Source organism: Simochromis diagramma, unplaced genomic scaffold, assembly GCF_900408965.1.
Source record: "Simochromis diagramma unplaced genomic scaffold, fSimDia1.1 OVJJ01000293.1, whole genome shotgun sequence".
Lineage (NCBI taxonomy): Eukaryota > Metazoa > Chordata > Actinopteri > Cichliformes > Cichlidae > Simochromis > Simochromis diagramma.
Window position 1 is genome coordinate 3303840 of NW_024386801.1, and position 25599 is coordinate 3329438.

The 25599-nt window shown below is 40.6% G+C and overlaps 4 protein-coding genes across 4 annotated transcripts; 2 read left to right on the plus strand and 2 right to left on the minus strand.

The window, feature by feature from the left end:
* Positions 1–804: 804 nt before the first annotated feature.
* Positions 805–3463, minus strand: LOC120729515 (seipin-like). The gene has a single exon (XM_040025159.1). It carries the CDS (start codon positions 3269–3271, stop codon positions 2006–2008), a length of 1266 nt encoding a protein of 421 aa, XP_039881093.1. The 5' UTR covers positions 3272–3463; the 3' UTR covers positions 805–2005.
* Positions 3464–3519: 56 nt separating this feature from the next.
* fnbp4 (formin binding protein 4) lies at positions 3520–10555 on the plus strand. Its single transcript, XM_040025154.1, has 17 exons — positions 3520–3736; positions 4189–4260; positions 4380–4510; positions 4788–4962; positions 5368–5515; positions 5608–5710; positions 5816–6160; positions 6239–6431; positions 6525–6664; positions 6746–6850; positions 7192–7325; positions 8330–8490; positions 8678–8979; positions 9085–9202; positions 9341–9534; positions 9734–9891; positions 10036–10555. The coding sequence occupies exons 1-17, from the start codon at positions 3613–3615 to the stop codon at positions 10118–10120; spliced, it is 2688 nt and encodes an 895-aa protein (XP_039881088.1). The 5' UTR covers positions 3520–3612; the 3' UTR covers positions 10121–10555.
* Positions 10556–10656: 101 nt separating this feature from the next.
* Positions 10657–14141, minus strand: LOC120729514 (piggyBac transposable element-derived protein 4-like). The gene has a single exon (XM_040025158.1). The coding sequence runs from the start codon at positions 13254–13256 to the stop codon at positions 11778–11780; it is 1479 nt and encodes a 492-aa protein (XP_039881092.1). The 5' UTR covers positions 13257–14141; the 3' UTR covers positions 10657–11777.
* A 2656-nt stretch (positions 14142–16797) lies between these two features.
* agbl2 (AGBL carboxypeptidase 2) lies at positions 16798–25574 on the plus strand. Its single transcript, XM_040026869.1, has 24 exons — positions 16798–16944; positions 17099–17149; positions 18593–18722; positions 19001–19168; positions 19299–19406; positions 19594–19744; positions 19847–20102; positions 20299–20700; positions 20933–21075; positions 21313–21472; positions 21659–21785; positions 21874–21974; positions 22137–22231; positions 22343–22418; positions 22531–22602; positions 23543–23623; positions 23745–23801; positions 23982–24057; positions 24146–24298; positions 24427–24457; positions 24537–24748; positions 24865–24988; positions 25105–25264; positions 25386–25574. Exons 1-24 carry the CDS (start codon positions 16936–16938, stop codon positions 25455–25457), a joined length of 3015 nt encoding a protein of 1004 aa, XP_039882803.1. The 5' UTR covers positions 16798–16935; the 3' UTR covers positions 25458–25574.
* The last annotated feature ends 25 nt before the right edge of the window (positions 25575–25599 follow it).

The following is a 25599-nucleotide window of genomic DNA, read 5'->3' on the forward strand; positions in this document are numbered from 1 at the left end:
ATTTAAAAGCATTCACCAGAGTTTTGGTACGTTTTTACCTTTATAACAAAATCAGACGTCATGTGAAGTTGCAGGATTTTTTTCAAACCAATAGCTGTAATGTTATTTAATCTATGCTTAAGTGTGAAACATACCTATATATAGATTTCATGTTTAATACAAGCCAACAGCATCAATGTTAACCCTTTAAGTATCTGCAGATCACAACTTATTACAAACCATTTGAGTTTGCATTGCTGCTCTCTCTGCACACACACACACACACTCACTGACCACTTTATTGGGTACACTGTGCTAGCACCAGGTTCAATCTGCTTTTCCCTTAAAAAACTGTGTTAATTCGCATAGATTCAACAAGATGCTGGAAACATTCCTCCGAGCTTTTGGTCTATGCTGACATGATAGCATCACATGATAAAAATCTCCTGTAGCGCCACATGTCAAAGGTGCTATGGGATTGAGATCTGATAAGTGTGTAATTCACTGTCATTTTGAAGAAACGAGTTTGGGCTTTGTGACATGGCACGCTACCCTGCTGGAACTAGCCATCAGAAGTTGCTTAGAATTTCCAGTAAAGTATCTGTACAAGAGATTGGAACAAAAAGAAGTAAACATATTTTTGTTTAAAATGTTAAAAACCCTAGTATTCAGGACATGTTTACTGGAGATACAAGTTAACTTATCTTGTCGATGATTTTACATTTCTCAAATGTATATGTAATGTAATGTAAATTTGTTATTAAGTAATTTACTGTAAGACTGCAAGACAGTCATCAGATTTCTCTATAGGAATTAAAAATTCAGTTGGTAGCTAGAGTTGCTTTATTATGGTGACAATAAAGAAGTTAACTGTGTTTAATTTGTTTAACACATAACATCTACTCGTATTTTCTCAGGATACAAGATGAGAGATTATGAGTGCATTATATTACATACATAAATATCTTTGGTTCAAAGTCCAACGAAAACACAACTTGCCCACTTCCTTTACTTAAACTTACTTGGATCCAAAGCACCCCTGAAGTGCAGGTTAAACACATGGAGGCTGAGCCACATACTAACATCAGCTTCAATTCTACAGTAACTTTACTATTCCTCTTATTCTCCATAGTCATTAATGATAAATAAAGAAAGTTTTACATGTATCAATAAACTTATATTACTTAAAAGACCCATCTAAAATGTTCTGGTGCTTGGTCGTGATGAAAACTAAATAAATAATATTTTTTAACAAACAGCAGAACGCAAACTGCACTTAATAATAAAGACCTCATAGAATGAACCACAACTGTATAAAAGAGTCAAGCTTTAACTAAATATGCCACACTAGGTAAGTCATGTGGTACACTGAAAAAGAACATGTATTTATAATATTAAAACAAACAAACAAACAAAACATCATTTTTTTAGATCCCTCAGGCTGGGCTCTTTGCACCTTTTACCATAGCTGTCTTTTTACACCAAAATTTCCAAATCTAATTGGTCTCTCAATGACCCTCTGAGAAAATGCATCAGTCTTTTGCAGTTTTGTTTCAATTGCAAAGCATTTACTTTCAAAAGTGGCATCATATTTAATGATGTTTGAACTGAGAAGTAAGGGTAACACATGAGGAGATTGAACTGACTTAAAAGGGTGTGTTAAGCTGTTGGCATTACGTGACGATAGAGAATACTGTTAGACAAGCCAGATCTGGAATGTAGCACCTCTTGATGTGGGAAAGAATAAACTCAAATGTAACAAAGACAAGAATTGTAAGTCCAGAAGAAAGAAATAAGCAGCACTAAAAGTTACAAAAAAAACCCTCTTGTCAAAATGAGAAGTGTTCCAGCTAAAACAATGTGGCTAGTACTGATTACAGTCATGCATGTGAATTTGATCAAATTGGAACAGTAGGTATGCTTCAATCTATCACGATCTGCCAAGTCACATTCAAACTGCTAAAGAGTGATAATGGAATATATAAGCATATCCTACAGGTACTGTAACTGTGTGAGGTGACAGGGTTCAAAGGCTCATCCAGGGTCCAGGTCTCTGCCGTAGTACTGTTTCACCCAGCTGAGGTGGAGAATTCTCTTCCACCTCTGGCCCATCAGACTCATGAGACTCCTCTTCCTTGCTATCTGGAACATCAGGCCCCAAGGAATCTGGGATTACAGAGGCATTCTTTGACAGCTCAGTGCCTGTGCCAGTCTCCTGAAAATCAGATGACTCACTCACAGATCCAGTCACTTTAGAAGAATTAAGTTCCTTCTGAGAGTTTTCCCTCTCCATGCGCTTTCGAACCTCTTCTCTCCGCTGCTGGATGCGGGTGTCGTCTCCCATCATAACCCTGACTCTCACTTGATCTGGAGGCCAGAGTCCACCCCATATAAACTGCAGGTAGCTGAACAGCACAATGACACTGAGGAAGGCAAAGTTGGTCGCTACGCCAATCACTGCAGATGTCAGGGGGAAGTTATACAGAACATATCGAATACCAGTGAAGTAAGCGTGGATACGGAGCTGAGATGAGTAGATCTGAACCTGTTTTGAGTGGATCTCAATGACTGCACCAATAGTGGGTTGATAAGCGTTGGTCTTGAAGTCTGAGAATAGCTCCACCTCTATGAGCTGCTTCTGCTCCGCCATGCCAGTGACAAGAAGAGGAGCGAACACTAAGGTACTCATAGTCTGCAGAAGCTTAGAGCGGTAATGCAGCATTGTAGATCTTCCAACTGATGAGACAGTCGTTCCACCCTTGGTATAACAAGACATCTTTACCATGAACATACCCAGCTCTTCATTCACTGGCGATTCAGGCATTTCCAACTCCAAAGATATTCGGTAAGGCTGACCATTGGCCATCACCTGATCTCTGCCATTCTTCATGAAAGAGATGTTGGCTGTGGGGAAGGAGCAAAGTCTCGTCTCCGAGGTAGCACAGTCAGCAGTGTAGAAGAAGTGCACTGGGGTGGAGAAGCTCACGGTAGGCATATAAGAGTAATAAAAGCTCCCATAGAGAAAGATGGACACCCAGAGCAGCAGCACTAGGACACAAAAAAGGATGGCTGCCTGAAGCAGTGTCCGTCGGGCTTTGAGGAGCGTGACAGCTGCCACATCGTGCAGCCAGTGCAGAAGTGGTCCCATGGCACCTCCGAATGTTTCCGACCCGGAACTCACCGACCTTCTTCTGGTCCCGTTCTGGACAGTCGTTGCTCCTTGGAGTCCCGTGGACCGCTGCCTCAGCGGAAGGTCCCTACCTTGATGCATCAGTGGGTGGGTCTCCTCCATAACCGTGTAATCGCTTATCCTCCATTTCAAGTCTGGTTAACCGGCTACACGCTAACCGTGATAGTTGCAGCTACCGTCACGGGCGAAATAAACTACTCGGCAAAAACAAATATCCTGTTTTTCTAAAGTCTGGACTGTGTTGGTTTCACTCAGACTGTGAATTTAAGATAGCAAATTAGCCTACCGGGTTACACAGTGAATTTCCGGAGACTATGCTCAAAACACTACACCGTGACCCGGAAGTGAAAAGCTTTTGTGCCAGCTCGAAGCAGCGACGTAGAAAAAAAGCAGTAATTAACGTCGCCAGCGAAGGAAGCAGGCCTACAAACACATAAACAGAGATGGGGAAGAAAAGTCGCCTCCCTGGAGGAGCCGTCGGTCGGAGAACTATATTGCAGCTTTCCCCACCCGGGAACCGCGGCGTGAATGTTGGAGAGAGAGAAGAAGCGCCCTCGGGATCTGATGGTATTTTATCTCAGTAGCATGTTAGCGGCAGGCTAGCCTAGTGCTAAATACCTGAGGTGCGAACAACGGGCTCATCTGATTATTATCATTAATTACAATAATACTGTTATTTTTATATTTAGCTGTCCAGTTACTTAACATATGCTGCAAATATACACCATCGCTGAGAAACTGCAGCTGAGAGCTGTAGTTATTATGAATTATTTTTCTAATTTTAGCTTCTACCAGAAGCTATAGGCTAGTGCGCTAAGCTAACAGTTCGGGGAACATCATCACTTTATCTTACAAAATATGTTAGAAGATAGGATAGGATCAGCTAGCCAAAAAGAAATGGGGGAATGATCTGTGGGATCGATACCCTTAGACCGCGATGCTTTTTATTTAGTCTATGAATACCTGTAATGTTAAAAGCGACAATACTTTACTACAAAACTTTGGTTTTTTTCCCCCAGATGAACAGGATGGGGATGGGCATAGATTCGTGAGACGCACAAACATCAAGGCTCCAGCAGTAAAAGCTACAGGTGAAGTGTTTTTCTCTCCCTCTCTCTTTTCGTGTGTGTTGCTGCAGTCATTCTCAAGCAGCAGATTCAAGACTTTATTTCATTTCGCTGAACAAAGCTTTTTTTGCTTTCCCTTGTAGAGGGGTTGTCTTTGCTCGGAGCCTATGAGGATAGCGATGAAGAGGATGCGGGAGATTCTCATCGGTCAGCCGCAAATTCTCAACACAATCAGTCAGGTGACATCGACAGCACACTGGCCAATTTCATGGCTGTAAGTATGATGAGGATACTGTAAGCCAGTCTCTTATTATTTATGTTGAGCTAATAAAGGTGTAGATTAATGACAAGTAGGTTAAAGTCAACTTCTACTTCATAACTTTATAAAATTGTTTGTTTTTCCTGATTTTTCAAATAACTTGTGCAGATTTTATACTCTCTGAGCTCCTTATTCATTATTAAATCATATACTCTATGTAAAGCCTAGTGCTTTGACCCGTGTGGTTTATTCACGCAACTAAAAACTTGCTGTCTGTGTTTTCTGGTTGCAGGAAATTGATGCAATCACAACTCAGCCAAGTTCAGATGATGCACCAACTCATCAGTCAGTTCCAAGTGCTACTCCACCCAAACCTGAGGTTAATACTCAGCAGCCAGCTGCTGGTGAAGGACAGAATCAGCAAGGCACAGACTTTGAGTACAATACACAGTACTCACTAGCTGGCGGTAATTATCTCTGCTGCATTAAAATATCAAGTGTGCATGTCCTTAGTGAACTGATTTATATTTCTTCACCAAAAATAATTTGTATATTAATGTATTTATATTCACATGAAAAGAAAACTGTATTTTTCTAATGTTATATTCTTGATTACATAAAGTATTTAATAATGTGCTACATTGATTATATAAAGAGATCAATCACGCAGTGGTTACTTTCAAAAGGGACTGTTTGATATTGATGTCTACTAACCATTAAACGCAGCCGATTTATTTATTTTTTTGTTAATATCTTCTTTGCTCTAACTGAGAACACTGGAGGGTTTTTTTTGTCTTATTTTGTTTGTTTGTTAATTTTTGAGATTATGTTTTGGTGGTTTTTAAAGTCCCATGTATTTGCTTGTATTTCAGTGGGTGTAGAGATGGGAGACTGGCAGGAGGTGTGGGACGAGAACTCTGGTTGCTATTATTACTGGAACACACTGACCAATGAAGTGTCCTGGGAGCTGCCACACTATCTGGCTGATCAGGTGCAAAGCCTGGGACATTATACCAACAGGTAGGAGACATTAAGAGTATTAAACAAAGTGTTTGAAAATTATGTTTATTTCTGACACCTGATAATTGTGGGTATTCTGCTTTTATTTATAGCTCGAGTGTCAATGGAAATGGCACAGCTCATGCAGGTTATTGCACAGAAGAAAATGCTGTATCTGCTGCCACAACAACATCAGCAAAAGAGACAAAAGTGAAGGCATGTTCCATCTGTCCCCAATTCAGCTATTCAGCTAGTTTCTGTTTTGTTTAAATACTCTCACTTTGATACTAAATATAACTTGCACTGTGTTTTTCTTTAAAGGAGGTAATTGAAAGCGTTGTAGGCCTCACAAGTGAAGAGGAAGAGCGCCAGGGAGTTGCTGCAGCACTCCTCGCTCCTCTGATCCCCTCTGAAGTGAAGGAAGCAGAAGAGAAATGGAGGAAAAGACTGCTTAAAGGCCTGGATGAGAGTGAGAATAGCTTGGATTCTGACGGAGATGGCGTTCGTCTTACAGGATCTCCTTCTACCCCTCTGAGGGACTCCGACTCAGCTCCCATTGTCCAGAAAGATGGATGCACCAAGAAGCAATCTGGAGACAACTCTGAAGGTGATGAAGAGGCAGAAGAGGACACAATGGAGTTAGAACTGGCTCTGGAAAGGAAAAAGGTGTGTATTTAATGCAGCTCAGGAATATCTTTGAAACTTTCTTTTGGCACACAGAATAATCAAACTACTGACTCTTAGGCTGAGCTACGAGCACTGGAGGAGGGTGATGTCAGTGCTGGGGGCTCCAGTCCTTGTTCTGAGAATAGCCAAGAAGCCTCCGGTCCTCGTGGTGTTCTGCTGAAGAAGAACCGGTGGAAGACTTCTTTCCTCAGTGCTGCCAGCCCCGACTCTAACAGTAGAAGCTCAGATATACCGGATAACACAGAGACCGGTTAGTTTAAACATTAACACATGAGAGAAGTGGGTGGAATAACATAAAAAAAATTCTATCTACATAATTTTATGCCTCTCTTGTTTCTTGTAGCACTTCCTAAAGTCTTAGAAAGTGTTGAGGAAGGAGAAGACAATGAAGTGGAAAATTCTGAGGACAAAATGGGTTCAAAACCTTCCGTGAAGGAGGAGGGGGAGACATCTGAGCTCAAAGAGGAAACTCCTGAGCTCAAGGTAACAACACTACTACTATTACTAACAAACAGTAATTGTGCACTCTCTTTTGAGAAATATTTTAATGGTAAAAAAATGTAGTTTCAGATCGGTGAACTGGCAAACACCTTAATCAGCAAGATGGAGTTTCTTGGGATAAATAAGAAAGGGATCTCAAACTTTCAGCTGCTTCTGCTACAAACTGAGGTGCGTGGATATTCATTTTCTAAGCAATGTCATCCTAACTTCCATTTGCTGCTTTTCTAATGCGACTTTTAAAATATTTAACATTTAATTTTGTTTCACATAATTTTGCACAGGCACGCGGTAGTATTTAATATTTAAAATCTTCATAATAATTCATCATAAGGTGTCATTCTGGAAACTTACTGTAATTACTCTTCCATATTACTCATCTATCCTGCAGCTCTTCTGTCTTTATCTGTCTCTTGAGCCCTTTAGTTATATTTTATGGGCTTTTGTCTAATTTTTGTCTCTGTCCCTCTTGTCTTTCTTTTTTTTGTTCTTTATTTCATTTTTTCCCCCAGACACGGGTTGCTGATTGGAGGGAGGGAGCTCTGAATGGAGTCTATCTTCGCCGCCGGCTGCAGGAAGCTGCCGAACACATAAAATATTACGAACTTAACGCCACCCCTAAAGGCTGGTCCTGCCACTGGGACAGGTACGCGCTCCTTACCTTTCACATCTCTAAACTCCCCAGCCCCCCAAAAATCTTACCGTGTGACTACACATCCCTCAGTGCTGAGGTTGCAGACTTTGTAACATGACTTGGGGAGAAGCTTAACCAGTCCGAGTGGATCAAAATACTTACCAGAAACAGACTCTTCAGGTTTTTGTGATGCAGTCCTTTGCGTACACTGATAAGGGAGCATCCACTCTGGGCCTGCCTGCTTCGTGTTAAATACACCTGCCACAGAGAGGACTCTTAGTCCCTTAACAGACTCTTAAGCCTTTTGTTGTAAAAGGGCATTTGTAAACTGATTATGGGTCCAGTCAGTGGAAAAACTGGGAGGGGGTGTATGGTAGGAAGGTTTGGTTGCGTGGGACAGCTTTGCACTTTACAGGACTACAACCCCCTGAATGCAATGCTGAAAGAGTGATGCCCTGGAAGCGACGAGTGTCACGCATCAAATAAAAGGTGAAGATGGAGCAATGACGGGAATCCAGCAGGTCAGACCAACTCTATTTCATATGTTTTCCTGTTTTTCCATTTACTTCTTTCTGACATAAAATGAGTTGAATTTGTGCTTCTTATTTTATGCCCTATGGTTGTTGTTGCTGCTGCTGCTGATGATGATAATAATAATGGTACTTCCTCCCCGGCGTCTTCCTGTGTCTGGGAGGGAATGGTTGTCTAAAACAAAAGAAATGTGACAACCATGGTGTGAGCTGCTGAATGCTGCTTTCAGGACCTAGAGATGATTTGTTTGTTTATTTATTCCTGAGAGCAAGGTGGGTTCCCTATCCACAACCATAACCACACTCTTAATTCGGCCTTTGTTCAGGACAGTTAAAAGCACTGTCCATACCAACATTCCTAGTCCTTAATTGTGGCCATACTGTCCACTCCCTTGCCCTTCTGTCCCAGGGTATCAAGCTACACAGCAAGTATGTAGACCAGTGGTTGAGACTTGTGCCTTCTATCTCTGTTGTCCCACTCTCTAGAGAGCACAGGCGGTATTTCTATGTGAAGGACCGGACCGGTGCCTCCCAGTGGGATTTTCCAACAGAGGATGACAAGGAGGAGGACCTGAAAGATGGCCAGGGTACTCAGACACAGACTTCAAGCCAGGTGGATACCAAAACAAGTGCATCAGGTGTCACAGGTAAATCTGTTATTACTGCTGCTGATCTTAGACTAGGAGAAAATTACTGGGGAGTGGAAAGGAAAATAACTGCAATAAAGTCTGTACAATACATATTTCTTTGCTGTAATTGCATAATAATGTTAATCTCCCTTTCTTTTTTTTTTTTTTTTTTTTTTTTTTTTAATTGTTTTATTTTTAAACAAAGGATCTACATGTCCTCCTACTGCCCCGCCACCGCTACCTCCTCAGCCCAATCCATCATCCTTCTGGTCCCCATCCCAACCTCCACTTCCTGACAGCCCTCCTCCACCATCCAACTACCCCCCACCTCCACCACTCCCCCCAGGCTCACCACCTCCCCCACCTCCCCCTCCTGACAGTGATGGAGAGATCATGGAGGTGGAGATGGAGATGGATGATGACAATGATGAAGAGCCTCCAGCCCCTGGAACTGAGGAAGATGGCAGTGGGAAGCCTCCTTTGCCACCAGGCTCTGCTAGCACGAAGGTGTGGAAGTAGTTATGATTCTAATTACATTAGTGTTTTCATTTTTTCAGAAGAACAGTAGCCATCAGCTTTAGCTTTATATTGTATTTGTTGTCATTTACACAGGCTGTCGAGTCATCGGGTCCCCTGGGAAAGGGTCAAAAACGTAAAGCTGGTCAGATGAATAAAACCATTACAATTGGCAGCAGTCCCATTCTGTACACCCAGCCAGCTGCCAGTGCAGGTAAAAAAAAGTTTCATTACACGTCCATCATAATGAAAACAAAAGGCAAAGCTACCCTGAATAAGGGACAGTACATGTACACAATTGGTTAATTTAATATGTTTACAAAGTAGCAATAAAGTTTCTCCTTGTCTGCAGCCCCTCTAATGTCAGCAACTGCCTACTGGGGTATGCCGGCCGTCACTGCCCCTTTGGTACCTTGTGAACCTCCAGCTCCACCTGTCCCAGTTCTGCCTCCACAACCACCACTGCCACCATCTCAGCCACCCTTTGAACCTACTGGGGCAAAAACTCTGCCCACAGACAAGAGCAAGAAAACCAAAAAGGATAAGGTTAGTATTGGAGTTAAAATCAGCTGACCAAGAAGTCTTTCATTCCGGAGTGTTCATCATGGTTTGTCTTTTGTTAGACTAATTGTTCTCAAAAAAAAATTCCTTTCCATGAAGCCGTCCCTTTGATGCAGTACTTAAAATGACATTCAGGAAAACATGCAGTTCACGTTTTCCATTTGACACACTTCTCTCTCTCTAGCCCAAGAAAAGTAAGACCAAAATGCCTTCTCTGGTGAAGAAGTGGCAGAGTATACAGAAGGAGTTGGATGAGGAAGAAAAGAGCAGTTCCAGTGATGAAGATAGAGATCTGCTCAACAAGAAAAGTATTGAAGAGTGGAAGCAACAGCAGCTCAGCACGTATGTGGTTATGCCCTTTCCTTTTACTTTAGGTTTTCATTTTTTTATTTTTTAAAATGAGCTTTACTTGTTTTTACTGCTTTCTCGCCCAGTTTTACTCTTATTTCAGTGATTATAAATGTAACTTTTTTTCAATTTTTACAGAGGAAAAGCTTCAAAGAATGCCAACTTTGAGGCACTGCCCGAGGACTGGCGGGAACGCCTGAAGAAAAGGAAGATGAACACGTAACATCAGGTCTGGGTCATACACTGTCCAGGCAATGTTTTTAAAAACCACTCCAACCACTGTCATTAGGTTATCCTTCCCCAGCTTAGGGTTTTCTCTAAACTTGAACTTTTACTTGTCCGTGATGAAGACATTTAGAAGCCCTTACATGGCAGGCCATGAATGTCCTTCTCCTGGTTTTTGTAGCCACCACTGTAAATGTGCCAAATGTCTCGAGTAAATCGGTATATCAAGTGTTTCATGGCTATTTTGTATAGCCCCTTGTAGATGATCACCCATTTGTTTTGGAGGATTTTATTTTGAGCATTTTTTACAATGTTGTATATAAAATGTATAATGGGATAAGCCATGTTTGTGGAAGGGAGGGGGGGGGGGGGGGGGACTTCGTTGAACTTGTATATTTTGTAAAAAATTATTAAAAAAATGTTTCTAAAGTGATCTTTTTTTTTTTTTTCTTTTGCATTTTTGTTCTGTTTTGTTTCCCTCCCACCATCTCAATCACAATACTACAATGACTAGGGCATACAACTATACAAACGGCACAAGAGTGCATTTGGATCACTGTCCTTTTTTTTTTTTTTTTGTTGGGTTTTATGACAAAGTCAATACTACATTCATTGTTCTGTGTGTTAGTTATGGGCAGGAGGAGACGTACAGAGCACTGCATCTGAATCCAAGTCTAGGAGTACAAGAACTTGGGTGTCCTTAAGGATAACAGGCTGAACTGGAAGAGCAAAACGGGAATTATTGGGAGATGAGCAGGCTCTTTCCTAAGTAAGCTGTAAATCCTTCAGTATGTGCAGATGGAGACATTCTGTCACTCACCAGTGGTGAGTGCAGTTTGTACTGTGGTCTGCTGGGGGAACAGGATCAGAGCTGATGATACCCACAGACTGATTAACCCTCTGAGTCTGATCAAAATCACTACCCTTTCAGCTTGTTCGTGGCCACCTACAGATTAGGTCTGTAATTTTTAGTGCAGAGAGAGCAAAAACATAAAGACTCCCTCTCAAACTGTTCGTGGCCAAAAATGGCCACCCCTTGTTTACATTTACAAAATGCTATAGAATTCATATATATTAAGAAAAATGTCCAGTTTTTTTAACATGATTTTTTTAGATTAGCATCAGGGCTGTTCATGAAAATCAAAATTTCATTAAAATTCTGAAATTTAACCCTTTAAATATCAGTTAGAGCACATAATCATAACAACTCATAAATTGAGAAAATCATAAAATCCCAGTTTTTTTTCTAAATAATACATGCCATCTGATTTATTTGCTAACCATGATGAAGGTTAGATGCATAGCAATAATTAACAGCATCAATGACATTTATGCAACATTGTTTTTTTCTGCAGTGGCAGAAAAACAAAAAAACTCCCTCTCAGACTGTCCGTGGCCAAAAATGGCCACCCCTTGTTTACATTTACAGAATACTATAAAACGATTATATATTAAAACATTTTTCTACTTAGACCAACTTCATTTTTTAAATGAAAACCAGTCCTAGTCATGAAAACCATTTTTATTCCTGTGAGTAATGACCCCAATAAAAGAAACTCCCACTTTGTTAGTCATGCCAAAAATGGCCTTTTATTGCTTGTTTGTACAAAATACATCCTCTTTCTGTGTGTGTGTGTGTGTGTGTGTGTGTGTACTCAGGGAAGGCAGGACACGCAAACCACAGCAGAGTGATCTTTGCAGACACTCTTTTCACAGCTGGAGCAAGTGGTTGCCGTTCTTCTTCTGTTTATACACAGTTCGCACCTTTTCCTCGTTTTGTTGATGGGCTTTGGGTCAGACTCTGTTTCTGATTCTGACTGCTGTATCTCAGCAACAATATCAGCGGCTGCTTTTGAGCGTGGGGCACAAGGCCGTCTTGCAATTTCTGGAGTCACCAGCATGTAGCCCAGCTCCTCCAGGAACACCCTTCGTTTGTGGGTCTTGGTGGACTCCCACTCAGGATTCACTGCTTTCCACAGGACAAAGCCATTGTATGCTGAGACGTCCAGAAGATTGTAGAACAGAGCCAGTGGCCAGCGACTGGTTTTCCTCCGACAACTGTAGGTGCCGACAACCTTGTCTAGGTTATCCACTCCACCTTTACACTTGTTGTAATCAAGGACTGCTGCTGGCTTCTTCTTTTCCCCATCACTGACTGCTGGTTCCCTATGCTTTGTGCTCAAAAGAAGCACATTCTTCCCTTGCTTGGGCATGTAGGAGACTGCCATGGTTGTTTTGGTGAAGGCAAAGAGAGATGAAAGAATCTTCCTCTGTCTCAGATGAACAAGCTGGGGAGGGAGCTCTGGTTTGTTTCCCCTGATTGTGCCAACCAGAGCTACTTTTCTTCTGAGCAGCTCCTCTGCCAAGCGGAATGATGTAAAGAAGTTGTCACAAGTGACAGTGTGTCCTTTGAGCCCCTCTGTCAGTTGTAGCACAACTCTCATTCCCTGATTAACTTCCCGGGAACTTCCAGATTTTCCTGTGTAAATTTCCATCTTCCAAGCATAGGAGGTTGCCACATCACAGATCACCCAGATTTTAATGCCATATTTTGCAGGCTTCTTGGGCATATACTGCCGAAATCCACATCGACCTTTGAATCCAACCATCTGCTCATCGACACAGACGTCAACTCCTGGATTGAACAGCAGGGGGAGACGAGCAACCCACTTTTCCCACAGGACGCGAAATGCAGCAAGCTTATCGTTCCTGAAACATCTCGGGCGGGCGAGCTTGTCATCAAAGCGGATGTTAGCGCTGATCTGGGCGTAGCGGTAGTGGGGCATTGTAGCACGGAATATTGCCCGTCCGGTCTTGTCAGCCCACAAACCACGCGATGCTTCATGCCTTGAGCGGTAGACACCAGCAAGAATCAAAATCCCAATGTACGCTCTCATCTCCACATCATCCACATCCCTCCAATTCTCACACTTTCGCCTCCCATGCAGGTTTGTGTAGGTGCACAGCAGCTGAATGATCTCTTCTGTCACAAACAGGTCAAATGCAGATCTCAGGGTGCTAATGCGGGTAACTGCATACAGGGTGGGCCCTGGAGTGATACCAGTGGGTACTGGATTGTAGCGCATGGTCTCCTCAGCAGTGGGAAACCACTCAATATTCCCAGAACGAGACATCCACTCGGCCACCGGCGCCCCGGCGTCTGCCGCTTCTCCCTACCGTCTCTTCCATTAGCCGCTCTACCTCGACTGCTGTCTTTGTATCATTCTCACTTGCTGAAGAAGAGGAATCGGGCACTGGATGGTAATCCTCATCACTGGCAGAGATGCTGTCATTCTCTGAGGAGACTGATGCAGCGGATTCCTCGTCATCTTCGCTCTCTGAGCGCCTCACATAGTCAGGTGCTTGAAGCAGTGAATATGACCGTCTTGCCATCTTGCCAGAGCAAAAATGATCTTGAAGCTGCTGGGTTTATTTATAGCTTTGACTATGACTTATGACTGCACCTGTATAAACCCCAGGACAGAATTACAAACAGTCCCAGTTTGTTGTTGTTTATGCTACAGCTACAGCTTTGAATTTTGCAGAGTGTCCTGTGAGTTCTTTCTCTGTGTTGCGGGAATTACTGTCTTGTGTGTGACTGGGTGCAGTAAGGAGTGTATGTGATGTGTGTGAGCATTGACTGTAGAAAACATGGACGACGCGACAGCTCCCCAAAAATGAAGCCAAAACGTCCCTATCGCCCCCTGCAGTATAAGTCATAAACCCGCCTCCTCCATGTTAGCGGATGGGAGTGGGGTCAGACTAAAATAAATTAATTCTCCTTAGATATTTTTTTCCAAAGATTATTTCTTTTCTTTTCAATAGTTCTCATCACGCTGTTTGATGTCCAAGGGGTCTCCTTTCCCATAAGTTTGATTCTAATTCCTACCACGGTGACGTTAAATTGGGCTGAAACGTACGGTGGCCCTGAGAGGCCAAACGGACTGCAACTTCAGAAAACACTTGCAAAAAGAAAAATGCTGCAAAAAGGAAAATGCTGCAAAAAGGAAAACGCTGCAAAAAGAAAAACGCTGCACTGCAAAAAGAAAAATGCTGCAAAAAGAAAGACGCTGCACTGCAACTTCAAGAAAAACGCTACAAAGAGAAAAGCGCTGCAAAAGCACAACGGAAATAGGAAAAAAAGACAACGGAAAGCTTCATTTCTAAGGCTACATTAAACATTATCTTTGTTAGAATTACCTTTGAATGTATATTCCAGATATCTGTAGCATTATTAGAATCATGAGATTACAACACTAGTGATGTGACGTTCTGTATCGAGGCTTCAAAGCTTGTGTCGAGTAATGGAGAGGGCGTTTCCGCGATGCGCGTATCGAGGCTTGCTTCATTTATGGGAGGAGCTGAAAATGATGACGTCCGAAGCCTCGCTGCCCGGCTGTACCACGTGACTGGTTCATGAAGCGGTTCGAACTTTGCCGCGAGATATGACAGCGATATAAACCCCTCAGACTTCATTCAAAATGTAGATGTTTGATGGAGAGTTGCGGTTAGTGAGAGTTTGGAGACAGTTTGGAGGTTTATGAGAGTGAGGAGAGAAAGTCTGGAGAGAATGGAGCCAGCTAAGAAGAGGAGGATGTCCTCCCCTGTGTGGGAACATTGTGATTTTATTCCTCCCAACAAGGTATGTTAATTTCTACAGAAGATATATTTTCATAATACTGATGGTGCAATAAAACTTATGTTAAGCTGTCTTTACTTTTGTACAAGGTGAAGTGTTTGCTATGTGCCAGGGAGCTGGGATATAACAACAACACCTCATCCATGCTTAGGCACTACAGAGCTTTGCATGAGAATAAGGGGAACACCGATTGTGGAGCAAGACCAGGTGAGCCATCAAATGCCATGATAATATAGCATGCAGTAATGTTATTAAATGATATAACAATATTATACAACTGTAATAAGTTACGTGTGTGATATTTATATTTGTGCTTTGTCTTTATTGTCTTTCCTCAGGAGAACAATCTCCAATAGATGAAGACCTGGTTAGCATGGTGATTGAGGACTCCCAGCCATTTAGCTTTGTGGAGGACAAAGGATTTAAAAGATTTGTTAAACCATTAAATCCTAGCTATGTTCTCCCCACTAAAAAGGCCATAAAAGCAGTGAAAATTTAGTTTTTATAGAATAAAATGTGAACAGGCAGGACTGTAGCTGTCCATACCTCAACGTTACAAAAGCACAACCACTGTCCACACCCCAACCACACCTCACCTCACAGTAAATGATCATTTCCATTTTAAGCATTTCCAAATGATCATTTTCCATACTGGCAGTATAAATATACACAGTATACTGCCATCACTACAATATACATGTTTTACACACTCCTTTTGTTGTTGACATTTACAGGCTGTGTGCAAAAGGTCACACTCTTCAAATTCATGCCAACTAATATTTTTACGTCCAGTAGGTGTCCTACTAGAGCAAATGAAGCTTCAAGAAGCTTTGCGCTGGGATGAACCAATTGGATGAAAAGCTTCAGTGCTTCATGAAGCTTCATCTGCCCATCACTACTGACATCCACTTAACCACAGCTAAAAAAAAGAAATTTAGAGCAAACTTACCGCAAAATGTTTCCTCAGGTTAGATGTTGAGTTTTTGTACGCTGAAATGTCACTTTGCTCTGGCTCACACAGAAGACATCGCATTATATAGCTGTCCTTTTGTACTCCTTTAAAGCGAAACATGCTTTGCATATGCGGCCAAGGGTGTTTGTCCTGTTCAGTGTTAGCGGAGACGGTTGCCATTTTTTGATGTATTTCTTCCGTCCGTCTTTGGAAGTTGAAAGGCTTGGGCTACTCGGCCTGCCATTTTATAGTGGATCACTTAACAAAAAGGCTATGAAAACTATTACTATTTGTAGTAATTACAAATTATTTGAATGTTTGTAATTCTTTGTATTACACCCCCTGGCATATGTTAATTTTGTTCTGATTGTATACATGTTCTGTATACTGTTTCTTAATAAAGTTTAATATTTAAAAAAAATAAAATAAAATACTAATGTATATAAAATACATTTTATATCTGGTCATGTGACCGCATGGCTACGTCTGATTGGTGAAAGAGTTACCGGTAACTCCAAGTGGCGGCATGATCCATAATTTAGTAGTATAGTATTATCCAATGTGTGAAATTAATTATTTAAAAAAGTAACGAGTCAAATTTTGCAAATGTGGCGGAGTAAAAGTACGGTTTCTTCTTCACAAATGTACTCAAGTAAAAGTAAAAAATATCGTGCAAAAAGGGTACTTTAAAAGTACATTTTTTTCAAAAACCTACTCAAGTAAATGTAGCGGAGTAAATGTAGCTCGTTACTACCCACCTCTGATTATAGGCTAATAAAAAGCCTTCCCTTCATAGACCATGGATAAAAGCCAGACTATTCAACGGTCCAGCCGAAATGTGAGACAGGGGACAAAGACTATACATGCTGTGCAGTCCCGTAAAGAGGGTAATCTAGTCACCGTACTGCCATGTAATGTTATTATTATTATAAATCTTATAATAATATTACTATTAGTATTATATTGTTATTATTTGTAACTATAAAATTATTTTGAAAATGTATGTAATATTTTACACAAAGTATTTTTTTTCTTATCGACATCATCATCGCGCATTTCCTAGACTTTTTCAGTAAGTTACCTGTTTCCATGGCAACTTTGGTGTTGAGGCTTTTGGTTGCTTAGCAAAGTCAGGTCCCCCGAAAAAGCTTGTTCAATGTAGTCTTACTTACCTCTAAAACGTACGCTTATATTTCGCCGGGGGGCCGTAGTACAATCAAATATGAGCGAGGTAAGTGGCCGTCAGAGTGTGATAAACGTAGAAAGCTCTAGCACGGTCAGAAATGTTAGCAAGCTGCCAAAAGAATGTATGCTAACGATAGTAGTGGCGTTTACACGCTCGAAAATGTAGTGAACAAGGTTTTTAAGTTGCTGTCTTCATGCAGGAATGCCAGGTTAAGATCCCCGTGAGAGATTCTACACTCAAACCTACACAGGTAATTTGGAGTTTCTTTGTTTACGTTAAATGTTATTTTAGTTTACTAAAGCAGAGCTCTGATACAGCTACGTTGGGCTGCGCCCTCATTCACAAGGGGTCGCCAGAGCGGGCAGTTGTACGTGTTTGATTTGGTAGATATTTTTTAAACAAAAGCCAGGCCTAACCCTTTTTGAAAAATGACCCTGACGAAATAAAGGGGGAAAAGAGGGGGTGCGGGGTCTTGATATTCAAACTAAACTGTAAAGATCCAATCCAATCTAAAAATCAATTAAAACTGAACTATATGAAAAACCAAAAGAATGAACATTTCCTTTGGAATTTAAACGACGTGAGAAACCACTACTGAAATGTACAAAATAACTGTTTTTGTCTTTTGGTCATATTTTTCTGATACAGGTTGCACACACGGGCAAAACACATTTTTGTCATTGAAGGTATTGCAGTGATTTGTCCTGGACTACCAATGGTGGAAGATCCTGTACCAGATCAGATCCTGTTGTGTCTCTTTGTAGGAAAATGGGGGGTATCAGATGATTTTGATCTGTTGCTTTGATTTGAAATTATACAGTCAGAAGATTATATACACTTATCATGGGCTTAAATATCAAACACCAAATGGTAATTTGGGGGGGGTTAATGAATTCTTTGAACTTTTCTTTTTCCAGGCTGGAATGATTGTACAGCCTATATTATTAAAGAATTTAAAAATGAAAATTATTTAGGATTTTCTGTATTCCAGACACAGGGTCAGAAAGTATACAGACACACTTTAACATAAACAGTTGTACATAAGTTCAAATTATGCTGATGTGTCACCACTTTCCCAAGGTGTGGAAAAACACCCAAACAGTCATACTCAGGACAGGAAATCTAAAGTTTTATGTTCAGACAAGTTAGCAAGTTAGCTATTTAGTCATAATGGCAAGTATATATTTGGAGTGAAACTTTCAAACTTAAGCCCTCTGTACCAGCTGTCAAGCATGGTGTTCGTAGCATCATGCTTTGGGGCTGTTTTGCTGCCAGTGGTACTGGTACGTTATTCAAAGTGAGTGAAATAAGGAGGACTACCTCCAAATTCTTCAGCTAAAAACAACAGCTAGACATTTAAAACACAATGAGCCTTTTCCAAAAGGACAATGATCCTAAACACACACATACACAAAAAAACATTGTTCAAAGAAATTATTAAAAGCCTAAAAATCCCATGAGTTTCATTCCAGTGATGAGTGTATGTAAACTTCTGAACTCTATGTATGTAACAGCTAATGACCGACGGAAAGACCCGAAAACAGCATAACTGAAAACATCCACTAGAAGATGTTGAAATTTTTTTATTTTATATTGTCTTGATTACAAACCAGTATTGGTGCAGGTGCTAAGTTATATATGTTTATTGGTTAAAAATTGATCCAGCACTGATTACTTATATTTTCCTGACCAGGCAGAGAAAACATCAACCGTGGTCAGCTCTGCTGTTAGGAACTGTGGAACTGCCCACCAGCTGGACACAGCAGACACCAGTTGCTCCTGCACAGATGAAGATGATGAGGAACTGACAAAGATGAAGCAGTGTAAGCTGTTTTCATAAAGGGTGTTATTGTATAACATGTATGTAGCCTAAATGTTGCTGATACACGAGTGTCAATGTAATGAACTTTTGAAAAGCAAGCATGGTCATCTCATTTCAGTTTTACATCTTTATATATTTAACAAGCACTGTTTTATAAATGAGATAACTGCATCTGTCAGCGTAAACCCCATGAGGCAAGTGGGCATACATGATGAAGATTGTAGCAAACAGCATGATTGTTAAAATAGCATTAAAGGTGTGTTTCATGTTCCCACTCAGTATGTAGAGACCTAAGTCAGAAGCTGAGGACCACACAGCTACTCGTTACCATCAGTGGTGGACGACCTGTTATAAGTCTCAGGCCACCACCAGAACTGGTCAACTTCTCATGCGGCATCCGCTGGCCAATAGAGTGTGAGGTCATCAGCGACATTATCCATCACATAGGTAATGCTTCATTTCAATAAAACTTTGATGTCACTGGGTTTTTTTTTTAGTGGTAAGAATAAAAACCATACCAACAATATGTTGAACAGAAATTTGGCATTCCCTTGTTTAAAATGAGTGTATTTTCTAGAGTGGGACCCACCAGAGCCAGAGCCCTTCTATCAGTGCACAGGATATGAGAGGACACCCATGCCAGTCGGAGAGGAGAGGGGGAAGGTGGTATTCTGCATTGACCATGGTAACTCTTAACTGTCATCATTGGGATTTATGTTTGCACTTCCAGGTTATTTCATATGTACTTTAAGTTATATACTGTATACTGTCACTATTCTCTGAAAAAACAATGTAAATTCAGTGCATCTTAAAGCTTTAAGTAAATTTAGTGTTTCTTTTTTTTTTTGTTTTGTTCTTCTGACCCTTTAAAGCCACTAAGCACCCATATTTCACCTACTCTCGTATTGGAGGAAGCAGAGAACCCATTAAGCGAGCCACTTTTTATGATGTCAGTCAGTCAGAGCTGACTCTCAAGTTTGAGTCACGGTTTGAGAGTGGGAACCTTCAGAAGGCCGTCCAAGTGTGAGTCTGCAGGTTTATTGTTCTTTTCAGTTGTATATTTTCACTTTTGGAGTAATGTTAGGTTCAGTTTGGATCTCTGCTCCTATTTTCTTGCCTGTTCAGGGGTGCCTATGACTATGAGCTGACCCTGCGCACAGACATGTACACAACAAAGCACACGCAGTGGTTTTACTTCAGGGTCAGGAACACAAAAGCTGGCGTCACCTACCGCTTCACTATCATTAACTTGATGAAGAGGAGCAGTCTGTATTCACAGGGTATGAAACCACTCCTCTACTCTGAGAGGGATGCTGAAGAGAATGGTGTTGGATGGAAACGCGCAGGTTCAAATATCAAATACTACCAGAACTGCAGTCAGGTAGGTGGCATCTGGATTAAGTTTAACTATGATACCTTATTTCCCAGAACCAATCACTTTCTCGCTTTGAACATTAGCTGAGAATTAAATGTATGAACATAGTGTAGAGGTAATCTGTCAAAGATTAAAGCCTGAACTGAAAGTCTGACTGTAGACAGGATTGTTTCTAAAAGTATATTTTCTCTGCGTCACTTAGAATACAAAGGACAACAACAGTGATGGCATCACCCTTTACTCACTCTCCTGGACACTCCAGTTCCCTTATGATTCAGACACCTGCTACCTGGCCCACTGCTACCCCTACACATATTCACGGCTGCAGCGCTACCTTAGCCGTATTACTTCCAACCCTACAGTTAAATCATACTGCAAAGTACGGGTCTTGTGCCAAAGTCTTGCTGGAAACGCTGTGTATGTGATAACAGTAACACCCCAGGACTCTAACAGAATGGACGACAAGACCAAGAAGGCTGTGGTGGTGACAGCCAGGGTGCACCCAGGAGAATCCAATGCATCCTGGATGATGGAGGGATTCCTGAACTTTCTTCTTGGTGACTCAGATGATGCTCAGCTTCTCAGGGACACTTTTGTTTTTAAGGTGCCTGTTGTCTCTATTCTGGCTTAATGTGTTAATCCGTACTGAAATACATTGCAAATTTGTGTGTTTGTTTTTTGTTTGTGAAAGAAGATAACAATCAATTTAATATAATAAACCTATTTTTTATAATACACTTGTTTTTTTTAAACGTATTTTTACAGATCGCTGTGTTTCTCGAGTTTTAATTATGGCAATTAAGCTAATTTTTGTTTGCTCCTCTTTGGTGCTGCAGGTGGTCCCAATGTTGAACCCAGATGGTGTCGTGGTGGGTAACTACCGCTGCTCTCTTGCAGGCAGGGACCTCAACAGAAACTACAGGACACTGCTCAGAGATTCCTTTCCTTCTGTGTGGCACACCCGAAACATGGTGGAAAAGTGAGGCTTGATAAAGAAAAAATGCTAAATGCTAAAAAAAAAAATCATTTTTGACATGTTTAGAGTTGCTTAATCAAGCTCAAGATATTTCTCCTTTGAAGTGCTTCAGGCTTTCCAATATGTTTCAAATATGATGATTACCAAACAGCCTGTGCATACACAATTTTTTAATTGATTGTGAATGTTGACTGAATTTGTTTCTTAATCGAAATCTCTGCCACACCGCATTTTCCTCAGATTACTGGCCGAAAGAGATGTAGTTCTTTACTGTGATTTTCATGGTCACAGCCGAAAAAACAATGTCTTCATGTATGGCTGCAAAAACAAAGCTGACTCTACACTGAAACTTCACGCGAGAGTCTTTCCACTAATGATGAGCAAGAATGCTAGCAATAAGGTAAAGTGTATTTTGTCTGAGGGCTTTCAAACACTGTTGCTGACTTTTAAGATTAAAGTTCTACATTTTTTTCTGTGGTTGTATGGGCCTTACCTTACCCACCTGTTTGTCACTCACCAGTATTTATACTTCAAGTTTACTACCTATTAAACTCTTGATATTTCATATACACTGTTCTTTTCTTAGTTCTCCTTTAACAGCTGTAAATTCCGGGTGCAGAAGAGCAAAGAGGGCACAGGACGAATCGTCATGTGGAGACTTGGCATCAAAAACAGCTACACCATGGAGGCCACCTTTGGAGGCTCCACTTTAGGTGAGTAAAAAACTTTCTGAAGATGTGCATGTTTTTTGTAAGCTTGCACATATCACGTAAGCGGATTTATAATTTGCTGAACTCTTAGGCGACAGGAGAGGAACACATTTTACTACTCAAGACTTGAAGTCCCTGGGTTTTCACCTTTGTGACACCCTCCTGGACTATTGTGACCCTGATCCAATAAAGGTGAGAGATTAAGCAAATATAAAAACAAATACTATAGTAAGCTCCAACTCAGTCTAGTTGCTATTGTATGACCGTTAATAATAATCCTGGATACTTGTGTTTTGATATAGTGACTGTATATGTATGCAATTATTTTAATTTTGTCTGTGCTTTTTATTTGAGATCACTTACTGTCTGACAGAATTGGCATTGCTGCAAAAGGAGTTCAGAGAAAGACTGGGCAAAGATTTGGGCAACAGCTCTGACCTCGAAACCAGGTGATAAAAATATATATTTTTATCCATACTAACCACACTTGGGCAATGTGAGATTGGGAGAATATTTTCTGAATTAGCCTGAATGCAAACATTTTTCTTTTGCTCTCATAGCACAAGTGGCTCAGATAGTTCAGATTCAGAAGGACTCCCACTTCATTTGTTGAACCAGCCAGAAACATATACAGAGGTAAACTGACTACACTAATACACCGAAGCCTCCAGCACCTGTTTGACTGTAGTAATCAGTTTTAAGTCATATGTTCTGTTAGTTTACAACATGCTTCTGTTTTCTGTCACAGCAAACTCCAGTGACGAAAAAAAAGAAACACTTCAGGAGTCAGAACAGAGTAAAAAACAAAACACAGCAAAAGGTCCTGAAAAGCAACACGAAAAGTCTTTAATCAGCCAGATCTTAAATAAAAGAAGAAGTTGGTGATTCTTAAGTTCACCTTGACTTTTGTTTGATTTTAGCCATTATGAACTCAAAATATTTAATCTTTTTCTGGTCTTGCCTTTTAGAGACTGGCATTTCTGCAGATTCCTTGAACCATTTCATGGTTTTATGCACTTTAGAGGGAGAAATATGAAATTGCTTTTAAACAATTCTTTAATTTTTTCATTTTTTTAATACCAAATCATGATTGCAGTCACCCATTGACATCACCTCTCTCATTTCACATCTTTATTTTATTATTGCAATTATTGCGACGTTATTAGCCCACATTTACCCTTATCCTAGCTTGTTTTAAAAATGTGATGCAGGCCTGAAATGCAGGACTGGATGCATATTAACAAATGAAATGATCGAACAAAAGAGGAAATATTTTGAGGTTATCTAGTCTGGAATAAAAGTCAAAGTCCATCTAAGATTTGAATTTTCATTATTTATATTGTAGATACAGTCAGAAATGGTCTCCCGACCTAAGTGTTTTATGTACTAGAAATGTCACATGGGCCAAATATAAAATCTGAAAATCTTCTGCAGCCAACTCAGATATTTAGTTATAGCTCTGATCATCACACATCCAAAAATTATTTCCTATTAATTACATGCTATTGGACAATTTTAGGGTCTACTTTTGCAAGCCACTGTAACTATTTCATGAAAATTTTAAGCCAAATTGCAAAACCCTCATTAAAGGTTCTTTGGGATACCAAAGGAAATTTCAATAGAAAATTCTGTTTGATTTTGGAACCACTCCAAAAGGATATTATCCAGTAAAATTGCATCTTATCCTGTTTAGTTTAAAATTCAAACGATTCCAACACTTTGGGAATCACTGCTGTAAACAATACTGATGATCTTTGCAGGAGTCTGACGTGCCCCCTGACAAAACAATCAAAGAGAGCGTCCAAAAGAGGCCTGCTGAACGCCACAGGAAGAAACCTCACGTATGAAACAGCATCCAAACGTGTTTGCGGTCTTCACAGTAACACCAGCTACACTACAATATTGAGGCTGGTGAACAGATGAAGACATTTACTGATCCTTACTGTTTCCTCCTTTGTTAAGGTAAACACTCTGATGAGAAAAGGTCCTACAATCACTCACCATGGTGAGGTCAGTCAGGTGAGGCTGTGGCAGGGCTGCAAGCATGTAAAGGTGATCATGTGAAGGTCATTTATTTGAAGCCTTATGCATCAACCATAAACCTGTCTTTTGTAAGCACTAATAATTCACAGAGAATCTGCAGATGTCTTGCAATACCTGGAGCAGACCATAATCTTTCATTTCAAATTTGTCAATCAGGAAAACTCAGATCTACGTTACAGTCCAGAACCACGCCCACTTCACAGCAAATACACCGGTGCTTCACCCCACAAAGGTAAGGTTTATTTTGGAGATTCAGTCTGCAGGTAAAGGTCAGAGTATTTCCAAACTAATGTGGAGCGCTTGCTTGACTTACTTTACAGGTGATCCGGACATGGAGACAGGACGGCCGGGACACTCCTCTCCCCCACTGAACCTCAGGGCTCTCATTCCACCGTCATCAAAAATCATAAAGTCCAGCCAGCATCAACATCACTGCCACCGCCAGCCTTTTACCCCCTACAAATTCTACAAAGGTTTGTCTGTCTGTACACTTCTTTCAGGTGGAACTAAATTATATTATTACTAATGTTAAGAAGTCAGTCAATTCAAGTTTGTATCAAATTGTCGCTCCTCTGTAGTGAAACTTGTCTTCCCCTTTCAGGGCTGCCACCTTTGCTTACATCAGCCCACGGGTAAACCTCACAATCTTATTATATCTTTATCATTAAACAGAACTAAAGATTGAGAAATGTTGTGTCTCTTTTGTGACAGATCTCCCAAATTCACCTATGTGAATATGTCTCCAGAAATTATTCCAAGAAGCCATCTACTGACAAGTTTCAACAACAACAAATTCAGTGGCCGGCACATTTTTAGAGACAGCTCTTCATGGCTCTCACATTACGTTGATGCAAAAGAGACCTCACGCACAGAAATGACCGAGACCAAATGGTATAAAAGGGAAGAAGACAATTCCTCAGAAGGTTGGGTTGCACATTTGTTATATTAAGACTAGTCAGTTTGTAGTTAGTTATTATTGTGATAAATTTTCATGAAATAGCTCCATCACTGTTACTTACTTTACTTTGACTTTATTCAGTGGATTCATCACTGTTCAGACATGATGTTCAGGACCTGAAAGCTCATACTCGTGACACCTCCCTGAAGGAACCCGATTCATGCAGATTTTTTGTGCCTGTGCTTAGGGACCTAACAGGAATAAGGTGAACTTCTCCATTATCCTCTTAATTCTGTGATTTATTATTTCTGTTAAATATTATGATAATAATACAAGCATTGTTCATTTAAACCCTGGTCTCTCCTTTTTCAATTTCCTCAGAAAAAGCAACGACAAAAGACACAGGGGTATTTTACCTTCATCCCCCATGAGAGAGCAACTTCCACGTCCACAGAGTGACACAGTCAGCGTGCTTCAGGCTAAGGACGTTAGGCTCTATCACTTTGGAGAAGAAAGCCATACAACTGTGACTCCACAAGAAGTAATGGTCAAAAGGACATCACAGTCAGCCTTGCACAAGCGAAAACCTCTAATCTGAGAAGTACACACTTAATTTATTCACTGGTCAGTGATGGAATTTTTTTTCTTTTTTACTTCAACAGTTGTTTACAAAAGAAACCTTAGAAAAAAAATACTCAGTATGGATCAGAGGGAAGGGAAAACTCCAGGAATAGTTAAAAATGCCTCTTATTAAACATGAAATAAATAAATTGACTCTGAATTTAATCACTTTTTTTCCTTTTTGCTTAATGTTAATGGCCCTGATAAAGACCTGATTTATGGCTGAAAAATCTTCATCTTTGGCTCTTTCTAACA